The sequence below is a fragment of the Aethalodelphis obliquidens genome, unplaced genomic scaffold, assembly GCF_003676395.1.
Source record: "Aethalodelphis obliquidens isolate GAN/ISIS:26980383/991018 unplaced genomic scaffold, ASM367639v1 scaffold1, whole genome shotgun sequence".
In the NCBI taxonomy this organism is placed as follows: domain Eukaryota; kingdom Metazoa; phylum Chordata; class Mammalia; order Artiodactyla; family Delphinidae; genus Aethalodelphis; species Aethalodelphis obliquidens.
Genome location: NW_020837945.1, coordinates 2,886,246 through 2,901,182, shown reverse-complemented (window position 1 = coordinate 2,901,182; position 14,937 = coordinate 2,886,246). Strand labels below are relative to the sequence as shown.

The following is a 14,937-nucleotide window of genomic DNA, read 5'->3' as shown; positions in this document are numbered from 1 at the left end:
CTGAGCCTGCGCGCCTAGAGCCTGTGCTCCGCAATGAGAAGCCTGTGCACCGCAACGAAGAGTAGCCCCTGCTCGCAGCAACTAGAGAAGGCCCACGCGCAGCAATGAAGACCCAACACAGCCAAAAATAAATTAATAAATTTAAAAAAAAATAAAAAGGGATATGACTACAAATATGAAAATTTTACAAGTGAGAACATCCATGTACAATTTGATGGCAGTAAATTTGAAAAGCTGTGGATAGTTTATGAAGAAGATATAAATGATCAGAATTGACCTTGGAGGGACTTTCATGGTTACGCAGTGGGTAAGACCCCGAGCTCCCAATGCAGGGGGCCCAGGTTCAATCCCTGGTTAGGGAACTAGATCCCACATGCATGGCGCAACTGAGAGTTTGCATGCCGCAGCTAAGGAGTCCGCCTGCCACAACTAAGACCCAGTGCAACTAAATAAATAAATAAATAAATAAATAAGAATTGAACTTGGAGGTAGAAAACTTGTACAGACCAGCAACTTTAGATGAAATGGAGAAAGGTAGTCAAGATTTATCTTTTTAAATTTTTTTTAGTAATTCTTTTTTTAAAATTTTTATTTATTTATTTATGGCTGTGTTGGGTCTTCGTTGCTGCGCACAGGCTTTCTCTAGTTGTGGTGAGCGGGGGCTACTCTTTGTTGTGGTGCACGGGCTTCTCATTGCAATGGCTTCTCTTGTTGTGGAGCACGGGCTCTAGATGTGCGGGCTTCAGTAGTTGTGGCATGCAGGCTCAGTAGTTGTGGCTCGTGGGCTCTGGAGCGCAGGCTCGGTAGTTGTGGCGCACGGGCTTAGTTGCTCTGCGGCATGTGGGATCTTCCCGGACCAGGACTCGAACCCGTGTCCCTTGCATTGGCAGGCGGATTCTTAACCACTGCGCCACCAGGGAAGTCCCCAGATTTATCATTTTAGAAAGGCACTGGCGTGAGTTAGGGCAGACTTTCATGGAACAGATACTTACTGTGTTAAATGTAACAACCATTCACTAACAAAATGGCTGTGCCCCTGCTGTGTGCCAGACATTGCCACGGCGGCGGGGAGTACACTGGTGAACAAAGACAGGCACGGCTCCTTCCTGCCAGGAAGTAGTAAAGGCACAAGTTAATCCGAGGCCCATCGGAATAATGTAAGATTACAGCTGTAGGAAAGACTGTAAAAGGGAGGCATGTTTTGCTCTGAGATGTGGGTCGGAGGTCAGGGGCAGCTCTTCTAAGTTGGGGATGACTGATGTGAATGGTCCAGGGGAACAGGAGTGGGCGAGGGGACGAGGATTAGGGTGACCAGTCCAGATGGGGGCGGGAACTGTGCTCAGAGGCTTTGGGGGTTGGGGGAAGCCCAGGGCTCTGAAGAACCTGGAAGGGCCTGGTATGCTTGCGGTGCGGAGAGTGGGGCGATGGGGGGCGGGGAGGGAGGAGCACAGTAATGACCCAGTCATGCTGCGTTACAAGTTATCATCTGTATCTTGTAGGCAGTGGGAATCCTCTGAAGGGTTTTAAGTGGGTGTGTCCTGATCAGATTTGGGTTTCCAGAAGATCCCTTTGAAGACTTGGAGACACACCCATGTCCACAGAGGGGCTGGTTAAATAACTGCACTGAGTGTGCTACACCTGTAGTACTCACTCTGCAGCTGTAAACAGGAGTGAAGGTGATGACAGCCTGCTGGGAAGCACCTTTAGGATGTGGTAAGTGAGAAAAGGAAGGCCCGGAGCTGAGAAGGGTGTGCACTCTTATCTGAGAGAGGGTATGACTATTTGCTTATGATAAAAAAGCTTAAACCCCAGACTATTAAAATGAGTTCCTTATTGGAGAGGGAGGGGACAGGGTTATAGATTAGGTTTCAAACGTATCTTCTATAGTAAAATTAAATCAAAAGGAGGGGGGAGGACTACCTAAAAATTAAAGCAAAATGAATCAAAAGAATCTAACTAGGGCTCCCTTGCCTCCTTGCTTCTAAGATGACCAAGAAAAGAAGGAAAAATGGTCATGTCAAAAGGGGCCGAGCCAGCTGTGCCCAATGCATGCCCAAGAATAAGCCCATTAAGAAGTTCGTCATTCGGAACATAGTAAAGGCCGAAGCCGTCAGGGACTTTTCCGAAGCAAGTGTTTTCGACACCTGTGTGCTTCCCAAGCTATATGTGAAAGTACGTTACTGTGTGAGCACAGCATGGTAGTCAAGAATGGTTCTCGGGAAGCCGGAAGGTTGGAACACTCCCACCCTGACTTAGACCTGCGGGTGCTGCCCCATGGCCTCCACCAGAGCCCAAGTAAGGAGCTAAGTCCTTAAAGACTGAAGAAATACTATTCTCTGAAAACACAATAACATGGAAATTATACTTAAAAAAAAAAAAAAAGAAAAGAGGACTTCCCTGGTGGTCCAGTGGTTAAGAATCCGCCTGCCAACGCAGGGGACATGGGTTCGATCTCTGGTCCGGGATGATCCCACATGTCCCGGAGCAACTAAACCCGTGCACCACAACTACTGAAACCTGTGCACTTAGACCCCGTGCTCTGCAGCAAGGGAAGCCACCACAATGAGAAGCACACGAACCAAAACGAACGAAGAGCAGCCCCCGCTCGCCGCCACTAGAGGAAGCCACGCACAGCAACAAGGACCCAGCACAGCCAAAAGAAAGAAAGAAAGAAAGAACAAGAACCTAACTAGGAATTGAATTGGTGGCTTAAGTACACAGAGAATTATTATTTCCAGTGACTTCAAAACAGCTTGGATTGTACATCTATCCTAGTGGGATAAATCCTAAAGACAAAGAAACTACAAAGAAATCTTAAACAATTTTTAGTACTTGTATTGTTAGTAGTAATATTCATATTATTTTGAAACTATATATATATATACACACACACATATAAAGTGATAAATAGGTCATTATGTTACTGTCATTTGGAAATTATTTTCAGGGTAAGAAAAGAGATATACAAATATTAATTTGAAGTAAAGTAAATACCCTGTAATCCCAAATTTGAATTGGAGGTATCAGTGTTATTTTGTTTGTACAAAATTTTTATGAGAAAACATTTCTTATCCCTGTCCATTGGAAAGGTTAGAAACAGTGACCAACCAGTAGCAATGAGCACACAGCACCTGGATTGTGGTTTCTACGTATCATTTCCCATTGGAATCAAAGCCCCTTGGATCAATGGCAAAGTCTGGGTTTGACATAGAAAATAAACAATATGAGCCTGGAGTATCTCGTTTTACCTGAAAGCAAGAAAGCTATCAAGAATTACTAGAGGGCTTCCCTGGTGGCGCAGTGGTTGAGTGTCCGCCTGCCGATGCAGGGGACGTGGGTTCGTGCCCGGGTCCGGGAAGATCTCACATGCCGCGGAGCGGCTGGGCCCGTGAGCCATGGCCGCTGAGCCTGCGCGTCCGGAGCCTGTGCTCCGCAACGGGAGAGGCCACAACAGTGAGAGGCCCGCGTACCACAGAAAAAAAAGGGCTTCCCTGGTGATGCAGTGGTTGAGAGTCTGCCTGCCGATGCAGGGCACACGGGTTCGTGTCCCGGTCCGGGAGGATCCCACGTGCCGCGGAGCGGCTGGGCCCGTGAGCCATGGCCACTGAGCCTGCGCGTCCGGAGCCTGTGCTCCGCGGCGGGAGGGGCCACAGCGGTGGGAGGCCTGCGTACCGCAAAAAAAAAAAAAAAAAAAAAGAATTAGTAGAGTGCGTTAAAAGCTGTAGGAGGTAACTGAAGGGGCTTACATTGGAAAAAGATGGGATAATTTGGAACATCAGAAAATATATACATATATAAAAAAGCTGTACTTATTATTATTTTTTTTTGCGGTACGCGGGCCTCTCACTGTTTTGGCCTCTCCCGTTGCGGAGCACAGGCTCCAGACGCGCAGGCCTAGCGGCCATGGCTCACGGGCCCAGCCGCTCCGCGGCATGTGGGATCTTCCTGGACCGGGGCACGAACCCGTGTCCCCTGCATCGGCAGGCGGACTCTCAACCACTGCGCCACCAGAGAAGCCCTGTACTTATTTTTTACATGTTTAAACCCGTGGATCACAGCCTCACTGGTCACTATTTGAGAACGCTAGGGAACCAGCACGTTACTCTGAAAATTGGTAGCAGAGGGAAAGCAGCAAGCCTTAAGAAACCCCATCACTGGGGCTGCAGTGTGGAGAATGGACTTGGGGGACGGGTGGGGTTGGGAAGAGTGGCCATGGGGGAGAGGTCCGGAGGCATTACGGGGAGCTCAGGGGATGGAGGTGTGATGGTTGGTGATTGTTCTGTAAGCTTAGTTGTTGGATCAACACCACCAGATGGCTCTTCTCCAAAGTGAAATTCTGGAAAATAAACTTTACGGTTGCAATTGGGGTCTTCATCGCCCAGCATTTCAACTCTTACGTGCTCATGGGTAGTATCGTTACCATGTGCTGGCAACATACGGTGGCTGCATCATGTCTTTCTCATACGTGTTGATCGGGCAGGAAGGAGGAGTCCCTTTCCTTTTCAGTAATTGTTACGGTATTTTGGAGATGTCTGACTTGCAAACCTTGGCTGTCGCTGGGAGATGCCACTTGTACACTTTGCACCGGGCCGTCATTTTCTTTGGACTCGTTACTGTTTGCAAAGCAGAGTTACCTGTGTGTGCAGCGTTGACCGTTACATGACTGGAGGTCATTTGTGGTGTGTACCTGGTGGTTCACCTTCTTCATCCGTTCTCTTAGTGTCTCCCGTTTTGAATGACACTATAATTCATAGATTGACTTGAGGTAATTAACATCTGTAGGCATCAGAGCTGTCAGATTGTCAAACATTTGCCTGATTTCCTTGTGAGTTCTACAGTTATCTTAGAAACGGTTGCCATAAAACAGATAGACTGCTGGTTACTTCTCCAGCAAAATGGGTTTATTCGGGACCAACGAAGAATTGAAATCTGGCGTCTGCAACCATGGGGCGCCCGTGCAAGTCCCTGCGTGGCCAGGAGAGGAGAGCTCTTTTAAAGAGCTTGACTCTGGAGTCGAGAGTCCGCCGGAGGAATGGTTCCCTCCGGCGGCTTTTCCCTGCTGGGCTGGGCTGGGGCAGCGTCTCCTGGGCTGAGGCCTTGCCAGGCGGGAAGAGGAGTCTGTCCACTTTCTGTCGGGTGGCCCTACCGTCGGGGTGTGGGAGTGCGCCTGCTGCCCTCCCAACTCTTTTTTTTTTTTTTTGCGGTACGCGGGCCTCTCACTGTTGTGGCCTCTCCCGTTGCGGAGCACAGGCCCCGGACGCGCAGGCCCAGCGGCCACGGCCCACGGGCCCAGCCGCTCTGCGGCACACGGGATCCTCCCGGACCGGGGCACGAACCCGCGTCCCCCGCATTGGCAGGCGGACTCCCAGCCACTGTGCCACCAGGGAAGCCCCCAACTCTATTTAATTAAGGGTTCTGTTTATTAATTTTTACCAGACAGAGTTCTGTTGTGTTCTCTGAAATAGCACATAGGGGAATGGCAGGGCCTGGGAGCCAGACAGATCGGCCTCTCAAAGGCGCTCCACCTCTTTGCACCTGTTCGCTCATCAGCAGGGCTCCAGAGACTGCCGAGCGCTCCGGTCCCTACTGGCGGGGGCACAGGAGGCTGCACACCTCACTGCTCACGGGCCTGGGGGCCAGGAGTTTGGAAGGGCTGCGGTGGGAACGGCCCGTCTCTGCCCCACAAGGTTGGGGTCCTCAGCTTGGAGGGCGCCGGGCCGTGGATGGCTGGGTGGCTGAGGGCTGGAGTCTTTTGGAGGGGTTTCCTCAAATCTGGAAGTTGCTGCTGCCTGTGAGCTGGGCTGCTGAGCACAGCACCTCTGCGTGGACTCTCGCTGTGGCCTGGGCTTCCTCACAGTGAGCGCAGGGGCCGCTCTGTTTAGTCAGACTTCTTACTTCTCGGGGCTCCGGAAGTGAGTGTCCCAGTGAACATGGCGGCGGGAGGTTCCGCAGCCCTGGAGTCACACAGCGTTGCTCCGGATGCACTCTCCTGCTTCCCAGCAAGTCGCTGAGTGTAGGCCACGTTGAAGAGGAGGGAACAAAGACCCCCATCTCGGGAGGAGTGTCGCGGTTTGGGGATGTGCTCTAAAAGTGCCTCACTTAGGTCTGCACATATATAGACCCTGGGAAGATATCTCCTCCCTCGTTTTCCTTCCTGCCCTCACTAAGCCCCGCTGTGATGCTGGCAGTGCAAATGAAGATGGACCCTCCTGGACCAGTTCTCTGTGCGTCTCTGCGTTAGCGTGGGCCCCGTAAACAGGACTCTGATGCAGAGCTCTGATCCTGCGGGAGCTTCTGCTTGGCCCGCCCAGGTGGCCGAGAGTCCGCGTGCCCGTGGCTGAGCGGGAGCGCGTGGTTGACCACGTACAGTGTGTGTGTGGAGCAACACCAAAAGCCCGCGTTCACCAGCACTTCGCAGCAATTGATGAGTTCAGAGAGGTGTTTGTAAAAGCATCAAAATTCCAAAGCTTTTTGCATCTTTGGTACTTTTCCTTCCAGCCCTGACGAGTCCAGCGTCTCACTTCTGCTGTTCCATTGGCCTGTTTACCTGTTCTTGTGCCGTTAGCCACTTCTTAGTTGTTACCTGTGGCCTTGTAGGATGTTTTCCAATTTTTTGAGTTTTTCAGAAACAGCAGGAATCTTGATTGGGATTGCATCTGCGTGTGCTGAGAAACACCAGCAGCCTCTCCACGAGCTGTTAGGAATGTTGACGGGTACAAGGTTAGCCTGCGCAGACTGGGGGCATCTCTCACCCAGCAGTCCACCAGAAAGTAGAGTGACAATGAGATACTTTTGACAGTAGCAAGAAAAACCATGATGTGTTTCAGGATTAATTAACCAGGGCTACAGAAGACCTCCACAGAGAGGACCATCAAACTTTCTAAATTTTATTTTATTTTTTAAATAAATTTATTTATTTTTTATTTTTGGCTGCGTTGGGTCTTCGTTGCTGCACGCAGGCTTTTTTTAGTTGCGGCGAGCAGGGGCTGCTCTTGGTTGCGGTGAGCGGGCTTCTCGTTGTGGTGGCTTCTCTTGTTGCGGAGCATGGACTCTAGGTGCATAGGCTTCAGTAGTTGTGGCTCGAGGGCTCTAGAGCGCAGGCTCAGTAGTTGTGGTGCACGGGCTTAGTTGCTCCGCAGCATGTGGGATCTTCCCGGACCAGGGCTTAAACCCTTGCCCCCCGCACTGGCAGGCGGATTCTTAACCACTGCGCCACTACGGAAGTCCCCGGACCATCAAACATAATAAAGGATGTAGGAGAGGACCCCACGCTCTTGGTCCTAGAGAGCTGTCTCTTCTCCCCACATTAATTTCCAAATACTTTTTCAACATTGTTGTAAAGTTGTTTCTTTTTTTTTCCCGGTACACGGACCTCTCACTGTTGTGGCCTCTCCCGTTGCGGAGCACAGGCTCCGGACGCGCAGGCTCAGCGGCCATGGCTCACGGGCCCAGCCGCTCCGCGGCATGTGGGATCTTCCAGGACCAGGGCACGAACCCGCGTCCCCTGCATCGGCAGGCGGACTCTCAACCACTGCGCCACCAGGGAAGCCTGTAAAGTTGTTTCTTGACAGCAGGGACTGTGTTTGGTTTGCTGCTCCATACCCAGCATTTAGAGCTTGGCCCAGAGAAGACTTTCAGTAAACATTTGTGGATTGAATGAAAGGCACAGTTACGTGCACAGCAGATTGTGTGCCCTGCTTTTCCACTTGACAGCACCCATGAGACTTTTTCCTTGGACTTAACCTTCATGTTCGTGATTGATGGTCGGAACCGTAATGGATTTCGCCATTCCCCTATGGATGACTTGTAGGTTCTTGTTCTCTTTTCTATCAATGTGGATAAGAAACATTATTTGCCTCTGACTTTCTTGCCATGAGTTGTTTTTTTTTTTTAAACGAAAGGCTTCATTTTTTTTTTAATTAATTTATTTTATTTTTGGCTGCATTGGGTCTTCGTTGCTGCGTGCGGGCTTTCTCTAGTTGCGGCGAGCGGGGGCTACTCTTCGTTGGCCTGCCCAGGCTTCTCATTGCGGTGGCTTCTCTTGTTGAGGAGCACGGGCTCTAGGTGTGTGGGCTCAGTAGTTGTGGCTTGTGGGATTCAGTAGTTGTGGCTCGTGGGCTCAGTAGTTGTGGCGCACGGGCTTAGTTGTTCTGCTTGCCGTGAGTTTTTAATGCCCTTTGAAATGAGGCTTTTGAGCTTTTCTCTTTTGAGAAGAGATTATTTGAGGTTATTTTTATTTATTTATTTTATTTTTTTATTTTTCTCTTTTTGCGGTACGCGGGCCTCTCACTGCCGTGGCCTATCCCGCCGCGAAGCACAGGCTCCGGACGCGCAGGCCCAGCAGCCACGGCTCATGAGCCCAGCCGCTCCGCGGCACGCGGGATCCTCCCGGACCGGGGCACGAACCCGTGTCCCCCGCATCAGCAGGCGGACTCTCAACCAGTGCGCCACCAGGGAAGCCCTGAGGTTATTTTTAAATCAACATTTATTAAGGCTACAAAGCTACAGCCCTGTTTTTCTCTCTATGCTTTTACGTTAGAATTTATAGATTTCATTTTTCTCTTTATAAGTTTAGTAAATTTTGATCTTTCACCCATAAGACAGCCTTTGATCAACTCAAGATGATCAGACTACATGCACCATTTTTAATGATCAGTCCCATATACAACTTAAATCTCCTTATGCATTTTGAACCCTAGTTTTAAGTTTAGTAGATACACTTTTTGTTTTAAGCACCTTAAATATCTGACCAAATAAATAAAACCTTCTCAGTAGATCTAGTAACTTAGAATTGCACATGTAGTGAATCTCAAGTTCTCAAACTTTCCAGACCTTCTACCAGGGAGTGACGTTCGTCGGATGAGGAACTTGGTTTTCTCACTGCTGCACCCTCAGGACCTAGAATAGACCCTGGCAGTCGGTAAACTTGCATAAATGAAGTAATGTTTACAATCTTAGTAAATTTCTTGTGCCTTTTCACTAAAAAAGAAATGTGTAAAACCAGTAACTCAGTTATACTTTTAAACTGGAATCAAGGCTAAAACCTAAGATTAATTTGCCAAAATTTCTTGCGTACTGCACACAACTTAAATGTCAAATACATAGATTATTCTGAAGCTAAACACAAAAATATTAAAATCTAAATCTCCCACAGGCCTTAGAGACACCACTAAGGCAGGAAGGAAGTCATCTCAGGCGAGTCGGGCTTCTCATCTCAGGGACCACGTGGGCTGGGATGAGGGGAGCTGGGGTGCTGCTGACCTGGGGCCCCCTCCACCATCTGACCCGCATGCTGCACCTCCTCTTCCTGTCTCTGCAGACTGAGCCGTCCTGGACCTTCCCGGACTCACCGTCTGCTCTGAGCAGGAAGGCCTTCTCCACCTGGTGGGACTCAGCCAGTCTGTCTGCCTCTGGTTCTTCCCTGACTTGTCAGTCGTCCTTGACTAGATGCTTAGAGATGTTGAAACACCTGCCTGTTAGATTTGGCTCACCTTTCATTTTTTTGTCTGCCTTTCAGGTTGCAACACTAATGCTGTCTTCTTAGCTGAGTTTGAGAAGAGTGTAACTTTTTTTTATGGGTAACTATACATGTGGTCAAATCGCCTTCCAAACCAGTTACACGGTTTGTGAGACCTAGGATTCCTGCAGGGTGCTGGGTTTCACTTTGTCTTTGCTAGCAAAGTGGCGCACTGTTGTTTTAAAGTTAATAATTGCTAGCTGAGAAAGGATGTATAATTTTAAATTTTGTATTTCTTTAATTACTTTTAGTTTTAACGTTTCTGTACATGAAAATTGGAAAGTTGTGTTTTCTTCAAGTCTGGCTGGAACTCTTGAAAGGGTACCAAAGTGACAGTGTCCATAAATGTGTTCTTTTTTAACTGGATGAAACTTGTAGCAATAAAATGGACAAAACCGTGTCTCGCCCTTCAACACCATGGTGTTGTTAAGTCTGTTGGGTTGGCAGTTCTTTGACTTGGATTTTAGAGCCTTGCGTGACGTTAAGAATTGAAGACAGTTGGAGGAAAGGGAACCCGTGTGCACTGTTGCTGGGGATGTAAAGTGGTGCAGCCACTATGGAGAACAGTATGGAGGGTCCTCCAAAAACTAAATATAGAGCTACCATATGATCCTGCAGTCCCACTCCTGGGCGTATATCCGGAGAAAATGAAAACATTGATTCAAATGTTCATAGCAGCACTGTTTCCAGTAGCAAAGATATGGAAGCAACTGAGGTGTCCATCAGCACATGAATGTATAAAGAAGTGGTATATATTTACACAATGGAGTACGACTCAGCCATAAAAAAGAGTGAAATCCTGCCGTTTGCAACAACATGGAGGGACTTGGGGGGTGTTACGTTAGTGAAATAAGTCAGAGAAAGGCAAATACTGTACGTTTCCTTTATACGTGGAATCTAAGAAATAAAATAAACTAGTGACTATAACAAAACAGAAACAGACTCAGAGATATAGAAAACAACCTAGTGGTTACCAGGGGGGAGAGGGAAAGGGCAGGTAGGGGTAGGGGATTATGAGACATAAACTACTAGGTATAAAATAAATAAGATACAAGGATACATTTTACAGCACAGGGAATGTAGCCAATATTTTTTAATAATCATAAATGGAGTATAACCTTTAAAAAAAGAAGTGAGGACACTGTTGTTGAGTTTGAATATAATAGAAGCTTACTTTTCTATGTAATGGGGGAGAGAATTAGGGATTAATTGATTGCTTAGAAATCTCAAGTTAACCTTGGTTTTCATATAATGCCTCAAAGAAGAGCTTTTGCTAAACAAAGATGAGCCTGCTGACCTTTCATCCTTGGGTTGGATGCTTTATTTCCCAGTTAATGGTAGGTTTCCCTTAGTCACTCAGGTTCTGTCTTGGGCCTGCCTTGGCCAGGGCTGCGAGGGCCTGTAGCTGAGTAGCTGAGGTTGCCAGAGGCCTGGACCAGGGCACGCGCTTCCTCCCAAGCCCAGGCAGCTCTGCGGGATGTGTGAGCCTGTGAATTCTGCTGGGGGCTGTTTGCCCGCTTGCAGGTGCCAGGCCGTGTTTCTGCCCCAACATGGAGGACCATTTTGCTGCAGCCTGGAATTGAGCACCTGAGGACTTTGCAGATAGATGGCTGCCGGCGGGCCTGGACCACCCTTTCAAGCGGACGGCGCCATCTGCTGGCAGCTTCTTCCAGGCGCCTTCGGTGTCCTGCGGGAGTGGGACCTTGGCACTCTGTCCCCACCTTTTTACTCAACAAAATGTTAGTCATATGGAGTTGCCTTTTTTTTCTTATTTTTCCACTTCTTGCGTGGTGTTCCACTGTAGAGGAAGTATGTATTTTCAAAGCTTTTGACGCAAATTTCAAATTTTTTCCTTTAGAACGGTTGTACCAAGTTATGTCAGATATTGAAGTTTCAACCAGGTTGGTAGAGAGAAGGACTACACATCTATATGTTTTTAAAATGAAACGTTGACTTGTCCCCACTATTTATTATGGGCATTTTGAAAGCCCCCAGAGTTGGAAGAGTGATCCGCCACTGCCTAGATCCCGCAGCTGTGGGCTCGACCGCAGTGTCATCTCGTGGGGCGGGCGGGCCGGCCGGATGCTGGAAAGTGACCGTGGAGAGTTGGCCCCCAGCCGAGACCCACGTGGCTGTGGCTCTGCCTTCTTGGTCGAGGCCCTTCCAGGGCCTCTGCTGTGCATTTTGTTCAGGTCAGCTGTTGGGAAGCCACTGTCAGGTGGACGCCTGTAGGTGAGCAGCTCGGGCCCCTCCCGGCACTGGGCTCAGGACCGGCTCTGGGTGTCCTCGGCCTGTGTCAGCACCACTCCAGGCTGCTTCGGATTCACACAGGTTCACGTGGCCACGCCCTCGGCGCCTCTCCCCTCCCCCTCTCGGCAGGACACGCCTCTCGAGACCCCTAACGTGATTACCCCTGTAAAGACCCTGTTTCTAAGTAAGGCCCCACTTGCAGGGCCTGGGGGTCAGGACCTGGGCTACTTGGAGGACACGTTTACACCGCTGCACGTGCTGGCCACGCCCTGACGATTACCGGGCTGGTACTGGTGGCCCAGACTCGCTCGTCCAGAATTCCCTCGTGGGTATTGAGAAGCGTCTCAAACCTTCAACGTCCCATCTCTCGCTTTCTCCTCCCAGGCCGCAGACCCCGCTCCCCGCCGTTGGCTCCACCTCGGGACATGCGGCTCTGCTCTGCCGGTGGCTCAGGTGGGAACTGTCGACCCTCCCCGGACCCGCCCCCCTGCCCATCCCGGGCCATCTGCACGCCCTGTGCTCCCATCGGCCCCGACCACACGGCCTCCGCCCTCCTCGGCCCTACAGTCTCTCACCTGCCCTGCACACCGTCAGAGGGACCGTCCCGAGCCGGGAGCCTCAGGGCCCTTCTGGTCAGACTTTCCTGGGGCTTCCCTCCCCCGCCCCAAGAAGGCGCACAGTCTCCACGTGGCCCATGAGTGGGTGTGACCTGCTCCCGTGTCCCCCACTGCCCCCCAACTCTGCTGTCCCACTGCACGTGGCTCCACTGTCCTCCTGTCTGTGGGGGGCACGGGTGGCATCCCCACCTGGTTTCTCTCGTCTCATTTACCTGTGTGCGTGGTGACAGGTGAATGACAGCGTTCCCACCTTTGCATCGCGTGCAGATGTGAGCCGATGCCCAGCGCAGCCTCCCTGAGCTCACCTGTGTCCTTCCTGCCTGAGGTCGGCCTCCCCGGGCTCAGTGTCAGTGCACCTGCCCCGTCACGCAGCCGTGTGACCTGCCAGCTGCGTGCTCACCCTCTGTCGTGTCACCCTGCCTGAGCGCCCCTACGCCCTCCGTGTGCTGCCTGGCCTTCCTCTTCCTTGTGGCCCCAGGAAAGCCGCAGGGCCCAGGACAGTGTCCCGCACGTGTAGACATTACTAGGTGTTTGCTGGGTGAGTGAAGGAATAAACCCAAATGCCTGGAGACGTGATAACGTGTCCGGGCCTGGGGCAAGTGCAGACACGCAATCGCCAGGCAGGTGCGGGGCTGCTGAGTAGGATTTGGCTTATACCGTAGTGTGGAGGATGGCTTTTACTCTCCGTGTGAAGATATGTATTTAAAAAGGTATACGGGTGCTGTGGAATAAGGGACAAGAAATGCTCTGAGTTATTAACCGATGCTTCTCTGCTTTTGTCTTCCCAGACACCGTTTGCTTTTGACTCAAGATGATTTGATGTTTTATAAAGAACTCACTCACCATGATGGCTACACAGACGTTGAGCATAGACAGCTATCAAGATGGGCAACAAGTGAGCACGGGCGCTCTGTCCACATCCTAAGTAGTCAGCCGACCTAGTACTGAAACACGAACAGTGCCCTGTGTATTCGCCAGCTAGTTTCCGTGAGGGTGCAGGTTCAATGTTGAACGTTTGGTGCATTTATTATATCTTGGTGCTCAGAAAGATTAGGGGTAGAATTGTTCAAGTAGTTCCCTAAATGACACCGAGATTGCCAGTAATTTTGAGTCCCCTAAGTCATAGTTTCTTGGGAATTTACCTTTCTAATGTCAGTGTTAGTAAGTATCGTTGCTCTTAAAGGTTGTGGTGATAATCATAGACTCCCGTGTTGCCCAGTTGCTGGCCTGGGCGGGAGCTGTGCGGTTTCGTTCCCCTGCATGTGGGTGGCAGAGGGGACCGTCCGATGGCACGTGGGGTGCAGCTGCGGTGCTGTCTGTACGTCTCCTGCCCCTGCAGGAGACGGTCATGACGCCCGGCTCCCTGCTCAAGGGTTTAGGGACACCCCCCCACAGGCCTGGGGCGCCTCGCCCACCTGTCACTCCCCACTTGGTGAGACTCAGGGGGTGTGTAGGACCTGAGCTGCGACCCTGTCCCCTTCTCAAGTCGGGTCTTTCCTTGATGGACAGTTTTGTTCCATTCCTGGGATGTTTCCTGTTGCAGTGATTTTGGTTTTGTTGATTTAAAAAAATGTTTTAAATGTTTTTGCTTCTTAGAGGTAGGGAACTCTATTTCAGGCTGCTGTCTTCACCAGGAAGTCCTCTGATATTTCCTAGAGATTTTGTTTCTCAAATGCACATCTAACGATGTCCCCGCTGTCCCTGGGCCCTGCGGTGGCTCCTCGTGGACCCCCTGCCCGGAGGGCCCTACGACCTCACAGGCTCTCACCTCTGCCTGCCCCGGGGCCCTGGCTCTGGTTGCCCCTTGGCTCTGCTCCGCTCCGTCCTGCAGGTCTTTGCTTCGCCCCGCTTTCTGCGAGGACCCCCCACCGGCCCTGGTTACCCCCACGGCCTGCTCCCCACCTGCCACCCGCTTCCCGGTCCCTTCCTCTGATCTTTGTTCTCCATCCGTGGCAGTGATCACCTTCTGACACACCCTGTTACGGGTCCGTCTCCCCCAGCTGGTCCCTGCCCTGATGCAGGGGGTCCAGGGCAGGGCTGGGCGCAGGGGGGGAAGGCCTCGCTTGTAACAAACAGCCCGGCACTTCCCGTGCCGTGGAGCACCGCTCGTGAGCGTCCCTTTCAGTGAGGATCTGACCGTCTGCGGCACGGACAGGCCGCATTGCTTAGCCGGTCCGCTGAGGCTGGGCATTTAGATTTCTCTTTTTTCACGATCATTTTTTTATAAGGCTTTTTTTTAATAATACTGTCAGACTTCTCTCCAGAAGGACTGTGTTTGATTGGGCTTTAGTCAGTCACTTTTGTTTGTTTTTTTTTTTTTTTTTGTCTGCACTGGGTCTGGGGTGAGCAGGGTCTACTCTTCGTTGCGGTGCACGGGCTTCTCATTGCGGTGGCTTCTCTTGTTGTGGAGCACGGGCTCTAGGTGTACAGGCCTCAGTAGTTGCAGCACGCGGGCTCAGTAGTTGCAACACGTGGGCTCAGTAGTTGCGGCACGTGGGCTTTAGGTGCGCGGGCTTCAGTAGTTGTGGCACGTGGGCTCAGTAGTTGTGGCTC

General features: G+C 50.8%; 1 protein-coding gene and 1 pseudogene across 5 annotated transcripts in view; both read left to right on the top strand.

Annotated features, from left to right (window-relative positions):
• Nucleotides 1–14,937, top strand: part of PKNOX1 (PBX/knotted 1 homeobox 1) — a 49,771-nt gene that overhangs the window by 6,772 nt on the left and 28,062 nt on the right. For 3 of the 5 annotated variants that reach the window (XM_027086289.1, XM_027086207.1, XM_027086047.1), the window contains exons 2-3: nt 12,152–12,220; nt 13,173–13,279. In XM_027086289.1, coding sequence (XP_026942090.1) covers nt 13,229–13,279 — 51 coding nt within the window. In that variant the 5' untranslated portion in view covers nt 12,152–12,220; nt 13,173–13,228. Of the gene's footprint in view, nt 1–12,151; nt 12,221–12,266; nt 12,923–13,172; nt 13,280–14,937 lie in introns of those variants that run through there. The other 2 variants (XM_027086136.1, XM_027086083.1) reach the window with 2 other exon arrangements.
• On the top strand, nt 849–2,424 carry LOC113609701 (40S ribosomal protein S26-like; annotated as a pseudogene).